Source organism: Oncorhynchus gorbuscha, linkage group LG16, assembly GCF_021184085.1.
Source record: "Oncorhynchus gorbuscha isolate QuinsamMale2020 ecotype Even-year linkage group LG16, OgorEven_v1.0, whole genome shotgun sequence".
In the NCBI taxonomy this organism is placed as follows: domain Eukaryota; kingdom Metazoa; phylum Chordata; class Actinopteri; order Salmoniformes; family Salmonidae; genus Oncorhynchus; species Oncorhynchus gorbuscha.
This window is the reverse complement of record NC_060188.1, coordinates 31,090,551-31,115,081: the sequence shown is the minus strand read 5'-3', so window position 1 is coordinate 31,115,081 and position 24,531 is coordinate 31,090,551. Positions and strand designations below refer to the sequence as shown.

The 24,531-nt window shown below is 41.2% G+C and overlaps 1 protein-coding gene across 1 annotated transcript in view; it reads left to right on the top strand.

Moving 5' to 3' along the window:
• crhr1 (corticotropin releasing hormone receptor 1) overlaps positions 1-24,531 on the top strand; it is a 183,688-nt gene that overhangs the window by 73,053 nt on the left and 86,104 nt on the right. The window contains exon 5 of the mRNA XM_046306321.1: positions 15,570-15,652. Coding sequence (XP_046162277.1) covers positions 15,570-15,652 — 83 coding nt within the window. The remainder of the gene's footprint in view (positions 1-15,569; positions 15,653-24,531) is intronic.

The following is a 24,531-nucleotide window of genomic DNA, read 5'->3' as shown; positions in this document are numbered from 1 at the left end:
CAAATGTATAGAGTCACCAGATTGATTTAAGATGGCGCCGAAGAACATGGCTGACGTTTTACATTTTCCCAACCAAATGTGCAATTTTGTATTTTTTGGCGTTTTGTGTAACTTATTTTTTACTTATTGTGTACATAATGTTGCTACTACCGTCTCTTATGACCGAAAATAATTTATGGACATCAGAAACGCGACTACTCACAGTGGACTGAAATAAACTTTTTTCGTTAACAAGTCCGACAAGAAGGATATCCTGCTTTCACTGGAAAAGGCCCAGATCCACGCGTGAAGAAAAGACGCCAGAAAAGGGGACGCAGATCGGGGATCCTTCTGAGAATCCAGAGGCAACCGAGTAAACTCCCAATGCCTTCCATTCGTCTTGCTAACGTGCGATCATTGGAAAAAATATATATGACCTACTATTAAGATTACCCTACCAACGGGACATTGAAAACTGTAACATCTTATGTTTCACCAAGATGTGGCTGAACGAAGAAACGGACAATATAGAACTGGCGGGATTTTCCATGCAACGGCAGAACAGAGAAGCAACCTCTGGTAAGACGAGGGGTGGGGTTGGGGGTCTTTTTGTCAATAACAGCTAGTTCGCATTTACATTTAAGTCATTTAGCAGACGCTCTTATCCAGAGCGACTTACGCGATGTCTAATATTAAAGAAGTCTTGATGTATTGCTCGCCTGAGGTAGAGTACCTAATGATAAGTCGATCACACGGTCTACTAAGTGAGTTTTCATCTGTATTATTTGTAGCCGACTATTTACCACCACAAAGTGAAGCTTGCACTAAGACCGCTCTCAACCAACTCTATAAGGCCATAAGAAAAGAAGAAAATGCTCACCCAGAAGTGGCGCTCCTAGTGGCCAGTGACTTTAATGCAGACAAACTTAAATCAGTTTTACCAAATTTTTACCAGCATGTCATGTGCAACCAGGGCGGGAAAAAAATCCTAGACCACCTTTACCCCACACACAGAGATGCAAACAAAGCTCTCCTCCGATATCCATTTGGAAAATCTGACCATAATTATATCCTCCTGATTCCTGCTTACAAGCAAAAACTAAAGCAGGATAGTACCGGTGACTTTCTCAATAAGGAAGTGGTCAGATGACTCGGATGCTACACTACAGGACTGTTTTGTTAGCACACACTGAAATATGTTCTGGGATTCATCCAATGGCTTTGAGGAATACACCACCTCAGTCATCGGCTTCATCAATTAGTGCATCGATGACGTCGCCCCCACAGTGACTGTATATACATATCCCAACCAGAAGCCATGGATGACAGGCAACATCCGCTTCGAGATAAAGGCTAGAGCTGTCGCTTTCAAGGAGCGGGAGACTAATCCGGACACTTATAAAAAATCCCGCTATGCCCTCAGACGAACCATCAAAGAAACAAAGTGTCAAATCAAATCAAATCAAATTTGATTTGTCACATACACATGGTTAGCAGATGTTAATGCGAGTGTAGCGAAATGCTTGTCAATACAGCATTAAGATTGAATCCTACTACACCGTCTCTGAAGCTCGTCGGATGTGGCAGGGTTTGAAAACTATTACGGACTACAAAGGGAAACCCAGACTCGACCTGCCCTGTGACGTGAGCCTACCAGACGAGCAAAAGGCCTTTAATGCTCGCTTTGTGGCAAGCAAAACTGTAGCATGCATGAAAGCACCAGCTGTTCTGGATGATTGTGTGATAACGCTCTCGGTAGCCGATTTGAATAAAACCTTTAAACAGGTCAACATTCACAAAGCTGCTGGGCCATATGGATTTCCAGGACTTGTACTCAAAGCATGTGTGGACCAACTGTCATGTGTCTTCACTGACATTTTCAACCTCTCCCTAACCGAGTCTGTAATACCTACATGTTTCAAGCAGACCACCACAGTTCCTGTGCGCAAAGAAGCGAAGGTAACCTGCCAAAATGATTACCTACCCCCCCCCCCCCCCATGACACTCACATCGGTAGCCATGAAGTGCTTTGAAAGGCTGATCATGGCTCTAATCAACAGCATCCTCCCGGACACCTTAGACTCCAATTTGCATACCACCCCAACAGATTCACAGATGACGCAATCTCAATCGCACTCCACACTGCCCTTTCTCAACTGGACAAAAGGAACACCTATGTGAGAATGCTGTTCATTGACTACAGCTCAGTGTTCAACACCATAGTGCCCACGACGCTCATCACTAAGCTAAGGACTCTGGGACTAAATACCACCTTCTGCAACTGGATCCTGGACTTCCTGAAGGGACACCCCCAGGTTGTAAGAGTAGGTAACAACACATCTGCCAAGCTGATCCTTAACACTGGGGACACACAGGGGTGTGTACTTAGTCCCCTCCTGTATTCCCTGTTCACCCATGACTGTGTGGCCAAACACGACTCCAACACCATCATTAAGTTTGCTGATGACACAACAGTGGTAGGCCTGATCACCAACAACGATGAAACTGCCTATAGGGAGGAGGTCAGAGAACAGGCAGTGTGGTGCCAGGACAACAAAGAAGTTGATTGTGGACTACAGGAAAAGGCGGGCCGATCAGGCCCCCATTAACATCGACGGGGCTGTAGTGGAGCGGATCGATAGTTTCAAGTTCCTTGGTGTCCACATCACCAACAAACTATCATGGTCTAAACATACCAAGATAGTCGTGAAGAGGGCACGACAAAACATTTTCCCGCTCAGGAGACTGAAAAGATTTGGCATGGGTCCCCAGTTCCGCAAAAAGTTCTACAGCTGCACCATCGACAGCATCCTGACCGGTTGCATCACCACCTGGTATGGCAACTGCTCGGATTCTGACCTTAAGGCGCTACAGAGGGTAGTGCGAAGGGCCCAGTACATCACTGGTGCCAAGCTTCCTGCCATCCAGGACCTACGTATATAATAGGCGGTGTCAGAGGTTAGCCCATAAAATTGTCAGAGACTCCAGTCAACCAAGTTATATGCTGTTTTCTCTTCTACGCATGGCAAGCGGTACCAGAGCGCCAAGTCTAGGACCAAAAGGCTCCTCAACAGCTTCTACCCCCAAGCCAATAGACTGCTGAACAGTTCATAAAAATCACCACTGGACAAATTACATTGACCCCTCCTCCTTGTACACTGCTGCTACTCGCTGTTTGTTTGTTACCTATGCATTGTCACTTTGCCCCCACCTACATGTACAGATTCAACTAGCTTGTACCCCTGCACACCGACTTGGTACCGGTGCCCCCTGTACAGTATATAGACTCGTTATTGTTATTCTTATTGTGTACCTTTTTATTTTAGCCTACTTGATAAATATTTTCTGCTTCTTTAACTGCACTGTTGGTTAAGGGCTTGTAAGTAAAGCATTTCCCGGTAAAGTCTACAATTGTTTTATTCGGCGCATGTGGCAAATACAGTTTGATTTGATAAAGTCATTGCATGACAGGAATATGGGAACAAATACTCTACTTTTTACTACTTTTTACTTTACACATGAGTGAATTTGTCCCAATACTTTTGCTCTGCTAAAAATGGGGTGACTATGTACAAAAAGTGCTGTAATTTCTAAATGGGTCACCCAACATAGATGAAGATACCCTGAAAATAAAGTGGACATTCTGCACTTTAACCCCATAGTCATTGTTTGATTTCAAATCATCCAAACCTTTGGTGTATAGAGCCAAAATAATAATAATTACGGAGGGCACCGTGTTGTAGAATTCCTAATGGGTTCTCTGTCGACGGAGAGGGAGGTAGGTTTTGTAAATTAGGACACCAGTAATGCAAATTCACACACTGCTTATTCAAATCCTTGGTAATTCAGCCCATGGCTCTTTACACCAGAGCAAGACATTACCAAGGGCAGTGATTTGACTGGAACTGAATAATGCATAACGTCAAATGGTGCAGTGCCGTTGTATTTTATTTCTCATTTTTTCGTGTCATATTTCTCCCCAATGTCTATTTCTTTGTCTTGAATTCACCCCGAGGGAACTGGTAGTGTTTAGAAAACTTTTGGAAACCAGTTAGTGATGTAGTCATGGGCATGACAAACAGAAAGGGGGTACATTATGTATGCCTATGCTCTACTTTTTAGCTAAACATATCCGCTCTGGATGTGTTTCTTTCAGTCGGTATGGGATGAGAAGAGGAGGGACTGACTGGAAAAAAATGGAGAGAGGGAGAGTTCTGAATATCAATTAGTCCTACTTTCAGGGCACACCTTCACAGATTGTCATCTGAATAATGTCAAGGCATGGAAGCGGTACAAAAACAAATGCAATAGAAAGGTGAGCAATGAATATGAATGTATATATTATATATATATATATTCAATGTAATATGATTCGGGCTGTTGGTCATGGGACATTTCACGGCGGATCTTGTAAAGGTTTAAGCTCTCATGTTCAATTGGTGAAGAAAAGGGACTGTTTACCAATTTCTCCTGTCATTATCCATTTTCGGAGAAATCCACTTAAAAAGTCAACGGAAACTGCAGTAACAGATGCCCTGGTTCTCAGTATTTTTCTCTCTCTCTCTCTCTCTCTCGCTCGCTCTCTCAGTTTGACGTCATGTAAAAGATTCAAACAAACAGCAAAATCTGTTTTTAATAATTTACAAAGTAAGATTTAGTAAACTCTTGAGACATCAATGTGGGCAGTTTAATTAGCTGATGTTAGTTAAAGAGGACTGTCATTGATTTTGTTTTCATGTAGCTCCCATTCCAACCATAATCAACTAATCACTATCAGAAACAAGCATTTCCTCTTTTTCTCAGAGGGTCAATGTGTGAATGCATATTAATTTGTGTGCTTCTCTAGAAACGATCAGTAGAGTTAAATTATCCTAGTTTTGTGTAGATGCACCAATTTAATAAATGAAAGTCTTCTGATTCTGTAGATTAAAAATGTTGATGATTTTTTAAATTGCTGGAGTAAGTGCTTAGGCCTATTTATGTGATATTCCCTCTAGTAATTAGTCACTAACCATTAAAGACGAGTGATGATAGGGAAGTGGAGGACACACAAAACTACCCGCAGTACCACCATAGGCCCCATTACTCTTTCTCTGTCCACTTAGGCCCTAGGAAAAGGACGAAAGGGCCATGTGGATTAGATAACACACCACTCTAGAAGGTTACATTACAGAATGGGAAATACACCACTCCAGAAGGTTACATTACAGTGTGAGAAACAGCAAAGTGTTAATCCATATGTCACAACCTGACCTAAGAGACATGATTTATCGCATGATCTATCCTTTACATCCTATTCTGTGATTTCATTTCTCTAGTCCTTCACTTTCATTGTAGAAAAGATAACTCCCACACATTAGTATTACATCTGCATGTTTGTGTGGACATTTAGGACAGAGACCTTTTTCAAAGATGGTAGTCCTTCCTCTCTTCTGTCATCGCACACAATCCAAAGGGATATTCATTTAATAAGTAAATGTCAGTGTTTCCATAAAATAAACATAGACGTACAGTACACCATGGAATGGCATTTCACTTCCATTGAAAAGGGTCAGAGTGCACCTTCTGTGAGCTATGTTGTGATGTCATCTTTCTGTATCCTGGTCCACACAGCACATAGAGATTTTAGTATGTTAGCTAATATTATTAGTGGCTGATTTCCTTTAGTTTTATCTTATTCTTGATGTCATGTCTTATTTTGAGGTGTTTTGACTGATGTTATGTCTATGCTAATATGTCAATAAATTGCTAGCTAGCTAGCCAACAAATGTAACAATGTATTTGAGAGACAAGAAGTGCTCATTGTGCAAATGTATTTATGTTTTCAATAAACATTTGGAGACAAAATACAGTTTAGGCCTACATGTTGTCAACAATCTAAGTCAACCCCGTCTGTTTAGTTGTGCAAGCGGTCGGTTTTGTTGCTAAACAATCAACCTGTCTATAGCACTGTCATATTTTCCTGCCTCTGAAGGTATTGGGAATTTTACATCAATGATGATGATGATAATGAGATTGCTGGTTTCATGACAGCTCAATGTATGCAACATTTTCTTCATAATATATCGAAATTATCATAGAAAAAAATCTATATATATATACAGTACCAGTTAAAAGTTTGTTCACACCTACTCATTCCAGGGTTTTTCTTAATTTTTGTACTATTTTCTACATTGTAGAATAATAGTAAATACATCAAAACTATGAAATAACACATATGGAATCATGTATTAACCAAAAAGTGTTAAACAAATCAAAATATATTTTAGATTTTAGATTCTTCAAAATAGCCTCCCTTTGCCCTTAGTGCACTTGAGCCAATCAGTTGTGTTGTGACAAGTTAGTGGTGGTATACAGAAGGTTTACCCTATTTGGTAAAAGACCAAGTCCATATTATGGCAATGCCAGCTCAAAATAAGCAGAGAAGTGACAGTCCATTATTACTTTAAGACATGAAGTTCAGTCAATGCGGAACATTTCAAGAACTTCGAAAGTTTCTTCAAGTGCAGTCGCAAAAACCATCAAGCGCTATTAAACTAGCTTTCATGAGGACCGCCACAGGAAAGGAAGACCCAGAGTTACCTCTGCTGCAGAGGATAAGTTCATTAGAGTTACCAGCCTCATAAATTGCAGCCCAAATAAATGCCTCACAGAGTTCAAGTAACAGAAACATCTCAACATCAACTGTTCAGAGGAGACTACGTGAATCAGGCCTTCATGGTCTAATTGCTGCTAATAAACAATTACTCCAATAAGAATAAAAGACTTGCTTGGGCCATAAACAAAATAAATGGACATTAGACTGGTGAAAATCTGTCCTTTGGTCTGAGTCCAAGTTTGAGATTTGGTTCCAACCGCCGTGTCTTTGTGAGACGCAGAGCAGGGGAATGGATTATCTCTGCATGTGTGGTTTCCATTGTGAAGTATGTAGGAGGAGGTGCTTTGCCGGTGACACTGTCTGTGGTTTATTTAGAATTCAAGGCACACTTAACCAGCAACCAGCATGTCTACCACAGCATTCTACAGCGAAATGTCATCCCATCTGGTTTGCGCTTAGTGGGATTATCATTTGTTTTTCAACAGGACAATGACCCACACACATCCAGGCTGTGTAAGGCCTATTTTACCAAGAAGGAGAGTGATGCATCAGATGACTTGCCCTTCACAATCAGCCGACCTCAAACCAATTGAGATGGTTTGGGATGAGTTGGACCACAGAGTGAAGGAAAAGCAGGCAACAAGTGCTCAGCATATGTGGGAACTCCTTTAAGACTGCTGGAAAAGCATTCCATGTGAAGCTAGTTGAGAGACTGCCAAGAGCGTGCAAAGCTGTTATCAAGGAAAAGGGTGGCTACTTTGAAGAATATAAAATATATTTTTATTTGTTGAACCCTTTTCTTGTTACTATATGATTCCATATGTGTTATTTCAAAGCGTTGATATATTCACTATTATTCTACAATGTAGAAAATAGTCTAAATAAAGGAAACCCTTGAATTAGTAGGTGTGTCCAAACTTTTGACTGGTACTGTATATATTTTCTCCATACGATTTGTGATATAATTGTCCAGTGGATTTTTAGAACAATGAACTATCTCCCGAGTGAATCAACGTTGGTCTGAAGCCAGCGCAAACGCCATTTAGCTCATGCAGCAGTATAGTCAGACGATCAGAGCAGATTTGATAACAATTGATTTGAAGGAAGGGACTTTAAACTCTAAAAATGGAGCAATTATCCCAGTCTGTTCCCCGTTCGGAAGTTCTCTGTGAAAATCCCCCCCCCCCGACACAGATTTGAATTTATGAAATATGCTGACAAGAACAGAACGATGATGAACTGCTGGGAACTGCTTCTCCTGGATTTTAAATGGTCCCATACCACACTTTAGGTGATGTATTAGATTAGCAAAGGTATATACAGTGGGGGAAAAGTATTTAGTCAGCCACCAATTGTGCAAGTTCTCCCACTTAAAAAGATGAGAGAGGCCTGTGATTTTCACCATAGGTACACTTCAAATATGACAGACAAAATGAGAAGAAAACAAATCCAGAAAATCATATTGTAGGATTTTTAATGAATTTATTTGCAAATTGTGGTGGAAAATAAGTATTTGGTCAATAACAAAATTTTATCTCAATACTTTGTTATATACCCTTTGTTGGCAATGACAGAGGTCAAACGTTTTCTGTACATCTTCACAAGGTTTTCACACTGTTGCTGGTATTTTGGCCCATTCCTCCATGCAGATCTCCTCTAGAGCAATGATGTTTTGGGGCTGTTGCTGGACAACACGGACTTTCAACTTCCCACAAAGATTTTCTCTGGGGTTGAGATCTGGAGACTGGCTAGGCCACTCCAGGACGTTGAAATGCTTCTTACGAAGCCACTCCTTCATTGCCTGGGTGGTGTGTTTGGGATAATTGTCATGCTGAAAGACCCAGCCATGTTTCATCTTCAATGCCCTTGCTGATGGAAGGAGGTTTTCACTCAATATCTCACGATACATGGCCCCATTCATTCTTTACTTTACACAGATCAGTCGTCCTGGTCCCTTTGCAGAAAAACAGCCCCAAAGCATGATGTTTCCACCCCCATGCTTCACAGTAGGTATGGTGTTCTTTGGATGCAACTCAGCATTATTTGTCCTCCAAACACGACGAGTTATAGATGAGTTCTATGACAAAGTTCTATTTTGGTTTCATCTGACCATATGACATTCTCCCACATCTTCTTCTGGATCATTGGTTTCATCTGACCATATGACATTCTCCCACATCTTCTTCTGGATCATCCAAATGCTCTCTAGCAAACTTCAGACGGGCCTGGACATGTATTAGCTTAAGCAGGGGGACACGTCTGGCACTGCAGGATTTGAGTCCCCGGCGGCGTAGTGTCTTACTGATGGTAGGCTTTGTTACTTTGGTCCCAGCTCTCTGCTGGTCATTCACTAGGTCCCCCCATGTGGTTCTGGGATTTTTGCTCACTGTTCTTGTGATCATTTTGACCCCACGGGGTGAGATCTTGCGTGGAGCCCCAGATCGAGGGAGATTATCAGTGGTCTTGAATGTCTTCCATTTCCTAATAATTGCTCACACAGTTGATTTCATCAAACCAAGCTGCTTACTTATTGCAGATGCAGTCTTCCCAGCCTGGTGCAGGTCTACAATTTTGTTTCTGGTGTCCTTTGACAACTCTTTGGTCTTGGCCATAGTGGAGTTTGGAGGGTGACTGTTTGAGGTTGTGGACAGGTGTATTTTATACTGACAACAAGTTCAAACAGGTGCCATTAATACAGGTAATGAGTGGAGGACAGAGGAGCCTCTTAAAGAAGAAGTTACAGGTCTGTGAGAGTCAGATATCTTGCTTGTTTGTAGGTGACTAAATACTTATTTTCCACCATAATTTGCAAATAATAAATCCTATTATGTGATTTTCTGGATTTTTTTTCTCATTTTGTCTGTCATAGCTGAAGTGTACCTATGATGAAAATAACAGGCCTCTCTCATCATTTTAAGTGGGAGAACTTGCACAATTGGTGGCTGACTAAATACTTTTTTGCCCCACTATCTGGACACATGCAATGGTCTGGTCCTTTTTTGTAATGTCAGCCACACATTATCAAACATCTGTTAAATGGACATTTCACTCCAAGAGCAAAGTTAGTCAGACCTCGAAAGTACTAAAAGTTGATCATTGAGTTGTGCGATTAAAAAAGGCTTAGTCGTGGTTTATCTTTAAATGAGCCATGGCAATCCTGGAAAAACCTCAATCTCAATCTTTGTTGCAGAAACGTAAGAAGATCCACCACCAGCTCCACAAAAAATGTAATCACACACTCAATATTTATTGACGGTCATGAACGCTTATTGATGTTCATGATCAATGTAATTACAAGTTCATAAATGTCTTGATTACCCATCAGTGTCATCGCAAATCTAATTAATTAGCTGAATGATGACTCATGTTAAGTTACTTAGAATCATTCTCCTGCCAATTCACATCGCCATATTCTAACTAACTAATCGATCCATGGTTCTGCCTTCCGCCCACCACTTTGTCAGGAGTGTGTTGCATGTGTGTGTGAGTTAGTGTGTGTGCATATGCATGAGTGTGTGTGTCTACGAGTGCATGTGCATTTGCGTGTGATCACTGAGAGCTCTTTCACAGTTTGACAGGAGCAATTAAGGAAGCCCTTGGATTTTATATGACTAATCAATACAACTACCAACTATAGGTAGCATTAGAGGCAGAAAAGAGTGGGATGGAGAGGGAGAAAAAGGAAATGAGGGGAAATGATGACAGGAACATTTACAACAGTCATTGAGTTGTGTACGTGTGATCAATATCAGCGCAACCTGTAAGCAGGGAGAAAAGAGATTAGGAGGAAAAGGACAGAAATAGTCCAGGAAGGATTCAAGTCAAGAAGTTAAAAATCTAACGAGACAAGGAGAACTCCAGTAGAGTGATGGACATAAATTGGAAAGTAAGAGGTGGAAAGAGGTTATCTCCTGGACTCTCGCTCTTCCTCCCAGTCTCGCAGGTCTCTTCTATAACTTGCCCATCAGCATGTCCATTTGGCCTACAGTGATGCCTATACTGGCTGTCTGTCTATCTCTCTCACACCCACACACACTCCATATGGCCCCCTCTCTCTCTGTATTTCCCTACTTGTTATATTGACAGTCAGTAGAGTGAGTTCTCCAGCCTTGTACACCACCACCCCCACCCCTCAACAACTCAGCCCAACTCTCCTGTCAGTGCTCGGTTGCATTCCACCTCTACATTCTGTCCAGAAACACTGTCTGCCCCCAATCTGCTCAGGCTTTAATGCAACCGTGTCAGATTTTTTTTAACTTTACGGAAAAAGCACACCATGCTATAATCTGAGTACGGTGCTCAGAGACCAAAACAACCCAAACAGATATCCGCCATGTTGTGTAGTCAACAGAAGTCAGAAATAGCATTAGAAATATTCACTCACCTTTGATGATCTTCATCAGAATGCACTCACAGGAATTCCAGTTCCATAATAAATGTTTGTTTTGTTCGATAATGTCCATCATTTATGTTCAAATACCTCCTTTTTGTTCACATGTTTAGCCCAGACTTCCAAATTTATGACGCGCGATCACTAGGAGCAGACGAAAAGTCAAAAAGTTATGTTAGAGTCCGTAGAAACATGTCAAACAATGTATATAACATAAATCTTCAATAATGTTCCAACCGGAGAATTCCTTTGTCTTCAGAAATGCAATGGAACTCAAGCTAACGTGAACGCGTGTCACCAGCTCGTGGCTCTCTGGCAGACATCTGACTCATTCCCCTCTCATTCGCCCACACTTCACAGTAAAAGCATCAAACAAGGTTCTAAAGACTGTTAACATCTAGTGGAAGCCTTAAGATGTGCAATATGACCAATATCCCACTGAATCTTCGATAGGCAATGAGTTGCAAACCTACAAACCTCAGATTTCCCACTTCCTGGTTGGATTGTTTCTCAGGTTTTTGCCTGCCATGTGAGTTCTGTTATACTCACAGACATCATTCCAACAGAGTGTTTTCTATCCAAATCTACTAATAATATGCATATATTAGTAGTAGTATATGCATTAGTAGTAGTATATATGCATATATTTGCAACTGGGCCTGAGTAGCAGACAGTTTACTCTGGGCACCTTGAAGCTACTGAATACTTCCCCCAGCCCAAAGAAGTTAACAGAAGCTGTTTTGGGTGCTTCCCTAGTCCCTCTGTTCCAAGCTAGAGTGATTGACTGGAACTATACTCGTCACATTACCGTCTGTGTTCAATGGAGCTTATACCTGCTAGGAGACAGACAGTTGGAGGGAAGAGCTGAGACAACTGATGGCCAAAGTCCTTGACTACCCAGCAATTGCTTCTCTCTTGGCTCAGTGTATTAGTCACCCAAGCGTGGATGATGGAAGGGTACAAGCCAGCCTGAAGCTGGACAACTTTGGCAGAACGTTTGCTGAAAGTTTCCTTCATACATGGTGCTGTATCATATTTTCAGAACTGTAGCTGTCTTCCCAGATAGGTTACATTGGTATTATCGTTTCATACAACTTCAGATGTTTCATCCCTGATATTAGTGTGTCACACCCCTAGATGTAGTCTGGAATTAAACCGTTTAATTGGGCCCCGACTCCTGATCATTCTTCACATCCATCTCCTTTGTGGCTGGGTTTACTGACTGTAGGTGTTCAGATCAGATAACTATATAACTGGGCTTCCCACTTGCTTGTTAGAATTCTTAGAGCTCTTCAGAAGGTGAAGATTGAACCCCATTCATATTCACCAGATATATTCTCCACTGTACAAAGATAATTCCTCAAATAATGGTAGACAGTATTCGTTGCCAGTGTTCTGCGTTGCCATGCTGACTACATAACTTGGCAGCTCGTCGATTAAGCCCACTTATGACTAGCGAAGACTTCCGACGGCTGTACATCAGAGAGGAACACAACATACCCATCTCGTTTGAGGGGGCGAGAGAGAATGCTAAGCTTCTGGCGGGGGCTTCCATGGGATTCAGCTAGATTTAGATGAATTGTAGCGTGGAAGGCTGACAGTGAGTATCCAATACCCATGGGGGTCTCTGTGGCAGTCGGGTGGGCAGAGAGAGGGAAAGTGAGAATGATATCACACTGAATGAGAAGGAGACAGGCACCCCGAAGTCAATAAATGGTCATGTGTGAACTGTATGTGTTTATAATTGGAGTTTAAGCATGATTGATCTTTGGAACTGCTATGTACTGAAAATCACGGGTGGTTTCCTGGACGTCTGGATTTTGCACTGGCCTTTGGATTGTTTAAATTATAGTCAGGAGGGCGTACATGGGAACCTCTTCTTCAGGGTACATATTGACTCTGTCGGAAAATGCAGAATGCAGATCCAGACTTTAAATCTTTCCTTCTCTTCCTTTCCAATTTAAGTCTAGCTCTCAGCTGGAGTTCTACTTTTACTCATGGAATTCCATTCTCCTTTTTTATATTTGATATATATTTATACTTATTCAGACAGTTCGAAGGAGAGGTGGAGACAGATGAGGGAGGATATGAAGTGTAGAAATTCCAGACTCTATCTTGAGGAAGGAAGTTCCGGACCTGGGTTCCCGATCTCTGCAGTGATACCGCTCCACCAAACTCCAGCATTCTATTGGGAGTTTTTATTTATGATATTAGTGGGTTTTGATCAATACAGGGACTGATGGGTGTAAATCCTTAGCCGCAAGGGGCGTTGCTGTGAGTGAGTTAGCCTGAGTTCAAGGTCACATTGACTTGATTCTGGACATCATAGCTTGATGGGATCCAGACACAGGGGCCACACTTATTCCCCATGATGCACCATTAATTCCTAGCAACCTCATCTTCAAACAAAGCTAAAAGGAAGAGAAACCCTTGGGATGGGCGGCTTAGAAAAAGGTCACTGTGATTGATTTTCAAAGTCAAAAACATGAAAACAGTATCATTTTTTGTGGATATTTTCATCCATGACTAAATGTAATCTCCTCTAAGTTCAATGTTCTTGCCTCAATCTTTCCAAGAAAGCTTATTTCCATGGACAGCGGTATGGCATTCTTACACCTTCAGAGAAAGTGTACTATAACTCAAAGTTCAGTGTAGAGTGAGGAAGAGGTCCTTGCTCGGTGCAGGGCCAGCCACTCTCAGCTGCAGTGGAATGATTGAATCACACTGATAATAGCTACTCAGCCTTAAAGGTATTGATTTGAGGCCTTCCTCAATTCCCCCTACAGCAGAACCCCACAATAGGGGCAAATCAAGTGGGAGAGTGATATCATTCACATGGAGGGCCAGAGCAGTTGGGCAGAAATGTATTGTCAGCGGTTTGTTTCAGAAGACCATCCATCCCTTGCTTTCTGCAGTATGTGTGTTTGTGTTTGTGTGTGCTTGTACTGTCTCATTCTCTATCACATACAGTATGTACTGTATGTCGTATTCATAGCATGCCATATGTTCAGTACAACCCAACCTCCAGCCCAGTTCAAAGACTGAACCGTGTGTATTCTTAATTACATAATGAATACTGTCAACCATCTGTCGTGGTGCGCTTGGCAGACAGTCATGGTGTAATGCTAGCCACAAAGAATTAAGCTGTAGGACAGAAGCATAGGTTGGTCCAACGGGTATTAGTATTTGGTGATACAGACTATGCAAGTTAAAATGTTGTCAATGATCAATAAATGCATGAGCATGTGTTAATTAATGTTTGTATTACCCTCCTAACTCCCACTGATCAGAACAGGTCAATCAATGCAGCCTACTGCCTTGCCTAGTTAAATAAAGATTACACATAATGGTCAATAAATCAATCAACAATGCCAAGGAGAGACCATGATATGAACGGAATGTCAATGACTTACCAACAATGTTGTTTAACTGCAAATATTGATCTCAAACAGTATACTGTGTATCTGTACATGTAGACAAACAAGGTTGTAACTATGTACTGTAATACAGAACCCCTGCAACAACAAAAACAATTGTCTTTTGACATTTTGATATCTGATATGGTCAAATATTACTTTTTAAAATTTGTTATGTGTATACCACATCAAGAGTGTCATTACTGATATATCATGTCATCACACTTCTCTCGTTTAATTATAGTTTTGGATTTCATTTTTATTTTCCATACTTTTTGTAATGATTTACCAAGTCTATCAAAATGTTGTTTTTTTCAATCCCATTACTTCGTGTTTGTACAGATCATGTTGAGAGCATAGCAGGAAGTATACAAAATCTTATGGCCTTAGGTCATGCTTACGTTTGATATGTTTTGTATTTTGTCTGTAGGATTCATATGATGTAACATAATGTAACATATTGAGAGCATGGCATGCCACCTACTCTATGTCCATCAACTTAAGAACAACCGATTAGACCTGTCTTGGGGTAACGACATGATGCTTCATTTCTTGCAATTTGTCAGGTAATATTAGGATGGTTCATTAGGTGTTAGTGGAGCGAAAGCTGACAGTCTGTATTTTAGGTTAGCTTAATGGAAGCTTCTCTAATGTCAAACATGTAAAGTGTGGTGTACCGCAGGGCAGCTCTCTAGGCCTGACTGCTGTTGATCTGTCTTTTGCTGTCTCCGACACTCCGTCACAACCTTGGGAACACAGTGGAAGTCTGTGGCTTTGCTTCTCTGTTTGTTTCTTGCTTACTTATTGTGTCACATACCTCCACTGTGTGCATGTAGCATGTGTACCTGAAATCAAACAAAGACACCTCTCAGCTTTGGGAGGTTTCTTTGCTCCACTTTGTTGTATTGTTTTTATTATGTAGAGCATAAAAAAAGCGTCTGCACTGTCAAGACTTCAAATACTTATTTGGAAATGGGTATGGCGTGCAACATTGTCAAGACCGGACCGTGTGTTCTCTATCTGGGTCTATCAGGACTCTAAGCTGCATAAATTACAGCCACCCTGCGTGGTTTTTGCAGAATCTGAGTTTAAGGTTTCGGTTCATTTTAGTCGCTTGTATGAAAGGAGAAATGGTGCATGTTTGCTAACTTTCATAACATGGTTTTCCAATCCTTTATTTCCACAGACAATGTGTACAGAGAATGCCTTTCCAACGGGTCCTGGGCGGTGAAAGGCAACTACACCCAGTGTCAAGAGATTCTCAATGAGGTATGTACTGTATGTAGTATTGTTATTGGTGTATGGAAAGGTAACTGCTTAACTCTGAGAATACTGAGCCTCTGTAATGGATAGTAAAATATATATTCTTCCATTCTTCTTCTAAGGATACAAGCACTGCTGAAAATATCTTTACTATCTATTTGCAGAGAAATTCTCAGTATCCCTCAAACAGAAACACACACATGACAGTCTGGAGGCAGCACAGGGTCAGACAAAGAGCAGCATCCCTAAAGCATTGTGGGAGTTAGTTAAAGAGGAAGTTTTCATTTTTACAACCACATCTCTATTTTGTATGTAAATGTAATGGTTTTGAGAAACTTTTTTTTTAAGTATATGTATTTCTTTAATTGGACATACAGTTGAAGTCGGAAGTTTTACATACACCTTAGCCAAATATATTTAAACTCAGTTTTTCACAATTCCTGACATTTAATCCTAGTAAAAATTCCCTGCCTTAGGTCAGTTAGGATCACTGCTTTATTTTAAGAATGTGAAATGCAGAATAATAGTAGAGCGAATAATTTCTTTCAGCTTTTATTTCTTTCATCACATTCCCAGTGAGTCAGAAGTTTACATACACTTAATTAGTATTTGGTAGAATTGGCTTTAAATTGTTTAACTTGCCTAAAACGTTTCGGGTAGCCTTCCACAAGCTTCCCACAATAAATTGGGCAAATTTTGGCCCATTCCTCCTGACAGAGCTGGTGTAAAACTGAGTCAGGTTTCTAGGCCTCCTTTCTTTTACAGTTCTGACCACAAATGTTCTATGGGATTGTGGTCAGGGCATTGAGCCATTTTGCCACAACTTTGGAAGTATGCTTGGGGGTATTGTCCATTTGGAAGACCCATTTGCAACCAAGCTATAACTTCCTGACTCATGTCTTGAGAAGTTTCTTCAATATATCCACATCATTTTCTTTCCTCATGATATCATCTACTTTGTGAAGTGCACCAGTCCCTCCTGCAGCAAAGCACCCCCACAACATGATGCTGCCACTCTCATGCTTCACAGGTTGGATGGTGTTCTTCAGCTTGCAAGCCTCCCCCTTTTCCCTCCAAACATAACAATGGTCATTACAGGCAAACAGTTCCATTTTTGTTTCATCAGACCAGAGGACATTTCTCCAAAAAGTATGATCTTAATCCCCATGTGCAGTTGCAAACCGTAGTCTGTTTGTTTATGGTGGTTTTGGAGCAGTGACTTTTTCCTTGCTGAGCGGCCTTTCAGGTTACGTCGATATAGGACTTGTTTTACTGTGGATATAGATACTTTTGTACCTGTTTCCTCCAGCACCTTCACATGGTCCTTTGCTGTTGTTCTGGGATTGATTTGCACTTTTCGCACCAAAGTATATTAATCTCCTTTCTGAGCGGTATGATGGCTGCATGGTCCCATGGTGTTTATACTTGTGTAATGTTGTTTGCACAGATGAACGTGGTACCTCAGGCATTTGGAAATTGCTCCCAAGGATGAACCAGACTTGTGGAGGTCTACCACATTTTTCTGTTCTTGGCTGATTTCAAGGTAGGCCTTGAAATATATTGTAAGGGATCTCATCCTCCTCTTCTGAGGAGGAGTAGCAATAAGGATCGGAGGACCAAAACGCAGCGTGGTAAGTGTCCATAAATTAATGAAGCAAAATGAACACTGAACAAAAACAATAAGCAACAAATGAATAGTCCCGTAAGGTAAATGACAAACACTAAACAGGAAATATACAAAACCTAAACAGTACCGTGTGGCCCAAACACTCACATGTAAACAAACACCCACAAACCAAAATTGAAACCAGGCTACCTAAGTATGATTCTCAATCAGAGACAACTAACGACACGACACCTGCCTCTGATTGAGAACCATACTAGGCCGGACACAAAACCAACATAGAAAAACAAACAGACTGCCCAGCCCAATTCACGCCCTGACCATACTAAAACAAAGAATAAAATAACAGAACTATGACCAGAAAGTGACATATATCCACAGGTACACCTCCAATTGACTCAATTGATGTCAATTAGCCTACCAGAAGCTTCTAAATTCATGACATCCTTTTCTGGAATTTTCCAAGCTATTTCAAGGCACTGTCAACTTAGTGTATGTAAACTTCTGATCCACTGGAATTGTGATGAAGCTGAAGTTGATTTTGTGGAATGTGAAGTTTTTTCCGTTGATTTTCCAAAGACTGTTAATGGTTTGCTCATGCTAACTTAGATACACTTTATTACTGGGTAATTAAAATGACTTTTGAGGTCATGAGAAGTATGAATTTAGACAAAATTGTGGATTATTTGCAAAAGTTGTCAGAGACGAGACATCGTGCGACTTCTTTCTACAATGCTCAACCGGAAGCTGCGTTTTTGAGAAACTTACCTCAAATAGCAAATTATGTTCAAAGGCTCCAATAACAGCTCTCAGTATAGGGAAGCAGAACATTAGATGTTGTGAAATTGTTTCATTCCGAAATTTATCCCCAATGTTATACTCCCTTTTACTGCGACTCAAAAGATCCATTCGACAGGTAACAGCTAAAATAAAGGAAACACTTGAGTAAATTAGGGGTACAACGTGTATTGAAAGCAACTACAACACAGGAATTTCCAGAGTCTGCAGAATCTATGTCAAGGCGTTTTGAAGTTGTTCTGGCGGCTGTTGGTGTTTCTTTGATTTTGCCAGTTATGTGTAGTAGCAAGCTACACAGAGAATGGAACAGCTGGATAAGCTAAACAGCTCGAGTTGCATAAAAGGGAATATAATGTTGCGGATAATGTTCAGAATGACACAATTTCATGTGTACAACATCTAAACATCTGCATCACTATACAGAGAGTTTACTTTCCTAAAAGGACATATTTGGATTTTTTTGGAGCGTTTGTTCATGTTTTTTTCAGGGCCCCCGTACTACACAACGAGGATGAGGAATTGCTTTGCTATTTGGGTTTCTCATAAACAAGTGAAATTACAAAAAAAGGTGTCTGAACCCTTCCTATAACATATAATTTTAAAAAAAATATATAGATTTGACTGTAAAAAAGAAAGCTTCTACTGTAAGTACCTTGCTCAAGGGCACAACGGCTGTAGCACCTCCGATACTGATTGCAAGCAACCCTCACATTCACCAGATTTTTTCCGTCGGCTTTGGTATTTGAGGTGGGTGACTACCCTCAGGTTACTGGCCCTATTCTCTAATCTTGAGGCTACGTCCTGCCAATAGAAACATTCTGCGGTACAACCAAAATCCCACCAGCACCACCATGTGCTCTTTCAGCACACATTTGCTTTAAAATTCCAGGACTGATGATTGTATTATAGAGTGGGTGTTGCATGCTTCATCTCTTCAGTTTGCTTTTTGTTGTCCACGAGCATCCTGTTGATGCTGGATGACTAAGTCATCACAAGTGAATGCCTACTGAAGCAACTGTACTCCATCGAAATCGTTCGGATAGGGCCCAGCTCAGCTTTGTCATTCACAGCAGAATCTACCAGTCATACAGAGTCATACCTTTATATCTCAGTCCTCAAGACAACAGGGCATTTACCTAACCACTTTTCTTCCATCTCCAACAAACACCTCATGTAGCTCTATTGAGTCAGACACAGTTAATGGAGCACTTTTTATGGGATAGGATGCTTAGTACCTTTCCCTCTACCCTCCATCACACGTTAATGGAGTCCTATTATTGTTGTGGGTCCTGGGGTGCCAGTAGGACCCGCATTGATTCTAGCCTTTACAGACAGGCAAGTAAGCGGGCCTACTATGGGCCATACGTGCCTTCTGCCAGTTAAAATATGTATCATGGGTTGTTTTGGGAGGATAAGAGAGTGGGAGAGAGCTTGAATTATGTATAGGCTTGTTATCTTATTTGTAGCTTGTATTTAACAATGCATAAGTGGTTGTTTACATCGACCAGATCATTATTGAGTGTAATGGAGGTGATCTGGTTGGAGGGAAGGAAAGTTAGTGTGAGATAATACTGTATACTTGGTCTCCCGAGCACTTGTTACACCTACTGTACAATGTGAGCTGAAAACACATTTTCTGTGAATTTTCTCACATCAAGCTATTCCAATGCCTGTACCACTGATTGTAAACAGGTTCATTAGATTCCCTTATAACAAAACTGGCTGTACATTGACATTTTTCTCTGAAATACTTTTTAACCCCACATTTGACCTGTGACCTTTTTGCCTTCCTTCCATTCCCTGAAAAAACATCAACCTTCATTTGAATGAGTCGGACAGTTATAGTATATGCATCACTTACAGGACTATGAGTCATATAATAAACAAATTATCTCCCTTCCCAAAACCAATGACACAGATTGATTTTGATTGCCATTGGCAACCAGACAGCTGCTAGCTAGCAGTATTGTTAACAGGCGAACATGTGAGTCATCTAAGGTTGTTGAGGACCCCCTTGCCACTGGGCAGACGGCTGCACACTGCCTGCTCTCTTCTCCCCACCATCTGTTCCCTGAGGGACATACACATGCAAATGAATAAGTCCACTCGCACAGGGGAGCACCCTGTCGACAGACGCCCACTGCTTTGTGGTTTGGCTCATCCAGATCCAAGCATTGGGAAGGTTGGTGCTGCGCATTTACAAAATCAAACCTTGTGGTATAGGAACAATTGAAAACAGTATGGGAATCAATTGCAGGGTTTTTCAAAGACTGAGGACAGTGGCAAAGCAGTGCTACAGTATTAAAACAGTGTCACCTTGCAGACACAAAGGGCCCGATGCACTTAATTGAAAGTAGTTCTCGTGACCTTTACTGATATTCAGAAAGTGTGCAACCCTTTAGGCTGTAGCTTTTGCTTACAAATCTTTAAATCAAGTAGGGAAAAGGTTAACTATATTACTCTTTTTTGGGGCCTTCACTATATCTGACTACAGTGGTTCTTTTGTTGGAGCTGTGTATGCCAGCAATTCACACATTTTACGAGGTATGCAGTAACAGTTGAATTTGAACACTTTTAAGTGTTGGGTTTTAACACCGGTTGCATAAATAGTGGTAGAAACTTATATATGACTAGGTTTTGTTGAGAAGGAATACGAGCCATCTGCTGCCAGTGTTGCTAGCATCAGCATGCAGAGAGAAGCAAAGAAAAATCTCATCTCAGAGCAGGAGAGTACAAAAGCAAGGTATTTGTTTTTCCGGGAAGGTCTTTGACTATGTTTTTTAGCTGAATCGTGTTGTAAATGATAATTTGCCCTTTCCACCTGTAGAACATTTTAACCCACTTACAGCACAGTGGGCTACTGACAAGATGAGTCAACCACTTCAGTGTGGTTACAAAATGTTCAATTTGATCTCACCATTTGTTCCGTATACCAGCACAGCAGGAGGGGGCTGACTAACTGCTTTCTAGGGCATCTTCCGGTCCGCAAAGCTTATAGCTGACAATGGGCTATAATCTTCTTGGTCCAATCACAAACCTGCATTCCTTGATATCCCAGCAACCCTTGAGAGCATTTGGCTTATGATTCACCATAGTTTATATCGTGGTTGCTCAGTTGGTAATGGTTGTTTAAGGAGGAATTGCTGTTGTCGCTAGAGTGCTGATTTCATTCAAATCATGTCCAGCTGTTGGTTTATGTACTCATTTTCTCTGTGGCAAGTCTCCTCCTGCTCAGGCTGGATGTTTTGGGGGTTATTTCCTCTTTAGAAGGCAGCCGAGTGAATCCTGCACTCCTATGAGTTTACAGACTAAAATAGTGAGGAACAGATATGATGAGCTTTGACCCTGGAATACATAGCTAGTTCACGGCTTTTAAGTTTCCTTTCCCTGGGCTAGGTCCCCCGTAAGAGAGAGCTCAAGGGTTAGGAGTCATGTTAAGCTTTCTTTTGATTTAAAAGAACTTGGCAGAACCAGAGGTCATATAGACTTTGCTTTTCATGTGATTACCATGATCATGGACTTGAATGATGTATGTAGTGTATCTGGTCATTCACTGCATGCATTTGTAATAGAAAGGGGGAACTACTGTGAAATGTTCTTCATTACAGTCCAGTGGCATATGTAGTAAGGAATGAAGCCATGTCCTAAAGACTTGACTACCCGGGTTTAAACGACCAATAGATGATTGCAATCGAACACAGCAAACAACCTTTTTTTTAACCACACACAACTGTACTGTTTTTATTTGCTTCATACAGTAGATATCTGTTCTGCTGTACTACAACAACACCAGTGCAGGCACATGTCCTCATCCCATTCCACTGTGGCACATATACTCTTAAACAAGAAAAAGCACTTTGTTAAGGTAGGAAAAGGTCTTTCTCACCAGAGCCCCAGAGGCAGGGGTTATAGAAATAGCCATAGAGTCTATTTTCCCAGGTCAATCATGGCCTCTAGAGAGGGCTGCTTGTCACTCAGGTCCATAGACTTGACATGAAATAAAATGCTTACTGGCCCAATGCTTTTCACGTGTTGTATATGTGAACTCGGGTTGAAAATTAGGCCCTCTGGGCCCTTCGGTAGATGGGCCAAAGACAAACGAAAGTTTCTTTTTTTAAATTGCTCAACTGTGAAAGAAAGTGCACAAAGAAGCAAGGCAACAGTAAACATGTTGTCCGTAAATGATGCAGTGACCCCCCCCCTCGGGGCAATTAGTGACAATTATTACAACTTATGTTGTATGAATTAATAAGAGAGAAGAATTAAAACAATGGAGTATTTTTTTCCCCTCGCTGGAAATCAAAACTTGATAGCTCACAATGGACAGGATGTCAGAGAACGGACCCCACTGCTTGATGGGGAGGTGCGTTACAGGAGAAAAGCAAAAAAAAAAATCCTTAGTGGCATGTGGGGAAATGTGTTTATTTCACAGGAAGGAATATGTCATCAGAGATGTTGCGAAATGGTGTTAAACTTATTTGGTCTAAATCTGAATATCAGTTATCAAATAATACAGCTGCAAGTAACAATTCTGGGGCCAAGCACGCCATAGCCACATTTAAGACACCATTGTGCAAAGTTTCGTGAAAAAAGACTTTGCAGTTATGTAATGTCATCAAATCATGTAGGAAGGAAGATTTGCAGCATTTTATAAAAACATATACACTACCGTTCAAAAGTTTGGGGTCATTTAGAAATGTCCTTGTTTTTGAAAGAAAAGCATTTCTTTTGTCCACTAAAATAACCTCAATGATCAGAAATATACTGTAGACATTGTTAATGTTGTAAATGACTATCGTAGTTGGAAACGGCTGATTTCAAAAAATGAAATATCTACATAGGCGTACAGAGGCACATTATCAGCAACCATCACTCCTGTGTTCCAATGGTCACGTTGTGTTAGCTAATCCAAGTTTATCATTTTAAAAGGCAAATTGATCATTAGAAAACCCTTTTGCAATTATGTTAGCACAGCTGAAAACTGTTGTTCTGATTAAAGTAGCAGTAAAACTGGCCTTTAGACTTTAGTCTAGTTGTTCCTGTTTCCAAGAAAGCCAAGGTAACTGAGCTAAACAACTATCGCCCCGTAGCACTCACTTCCGTCATCATGAAGTGCTTTGAGAGACTAGTCAAGGATCATATCACATTCACCCTACCAGACACCCTAGACCAACTCCAATTTGCTTACTGCTCCAATAGACAGTGCCCTAACCCATCTGGACAAGAGGAATACCTATGTAAGAATGCTGTTCATCGATTACAGCTCAGCATTTAACACCATAGTACCCTCCAAACTCGTCATTAAGCTCGAGACCCACCCCGCCCTGTGCAACTGGGTCCTGGACTTTCTAACGGGCCGCCCCCAGGTGATGAGGGTAGGAAACAACATCTCCACCCCGCTGATCCTCAACATTGGGGCCCCACAAGGGTGCGTTCACAGCCCTCTCCTGTACTCCCTGTCCACCCATGACTGCGTGGCCATGCACGCCTCCAACTCAATCATCAAGTTTGCAACAAGAGGAGGAGGTTGAAGAAATTTGGCTTGTCACCAAAAACACTCACAAGCTTTTACAGATGCACAATCGAGAGCATCCTATCGGACTGTATCACCGCCTGATACGGCAAAACACCCAGTCTCAACGTCAACAGTGAAGAGGCGACTCCGGGATGCTGACCTTCTAGGAAAAGTTCCTCTGTCCAGTCTCTGTGTTCTTTTGCCCATCTCAATCTTTTCTTTTTATTGGCCAGTCTGAGATATGGCTTTTTCTTTGCAACTCTGCCTAGAAGGCCAGCATCCCGGAGTCGCCTCTTCACTGTTGATGTTGAGACTGGTGTTTTGCGGGTAATATTTAATCAAGCTGCCAGCTGAGGACTTCTGTTTCTCAAACCAGACACTATAATTGTCACGTCCTGGCCATAGAGAGGTTTTTATTCTGTATTTTGGTTAGGCCAGGGTGTGACTAGGGTGGGCATTCTATGTTCATTTTCAGTGTTCAGTTAAATAAACAAGATGAACATGTACCACGCTGCGCTTTGGTCCTCACCTTCTTCCACTATCAGCCGTTACACTAATGTACTTGTCCTCTTGCTCAGTTGTGGACTGGGGACTCCACTGCTCTTTATTTTCTGGTTAGAGCCAGTGTGTGCTGTTCAGTGAAGGGAGTATTACACAGCATTGTACAAAATCTTCAGTTTCTTGGCAATTTCACACATGGTATAGCCTTCATTTCTCAGAACAAGAAAAGACTGACAAGTTTCAGAAGAAAATGCTTTGTTTCTGGCCATTTTGAGCCTGTAATTGAACCCACAAATGCTGATGCTCCAGATACTCAACTAGTCTAAAGACCAGTTTTCAGCTGTGCAAATAAATTGAAAAATTATTTTCTAATGATCAATTTACCTTTTAAAATGATAAACTTGGATTAGCTAACACAACGTGCCATTGGAACACAGGAGCGATGGT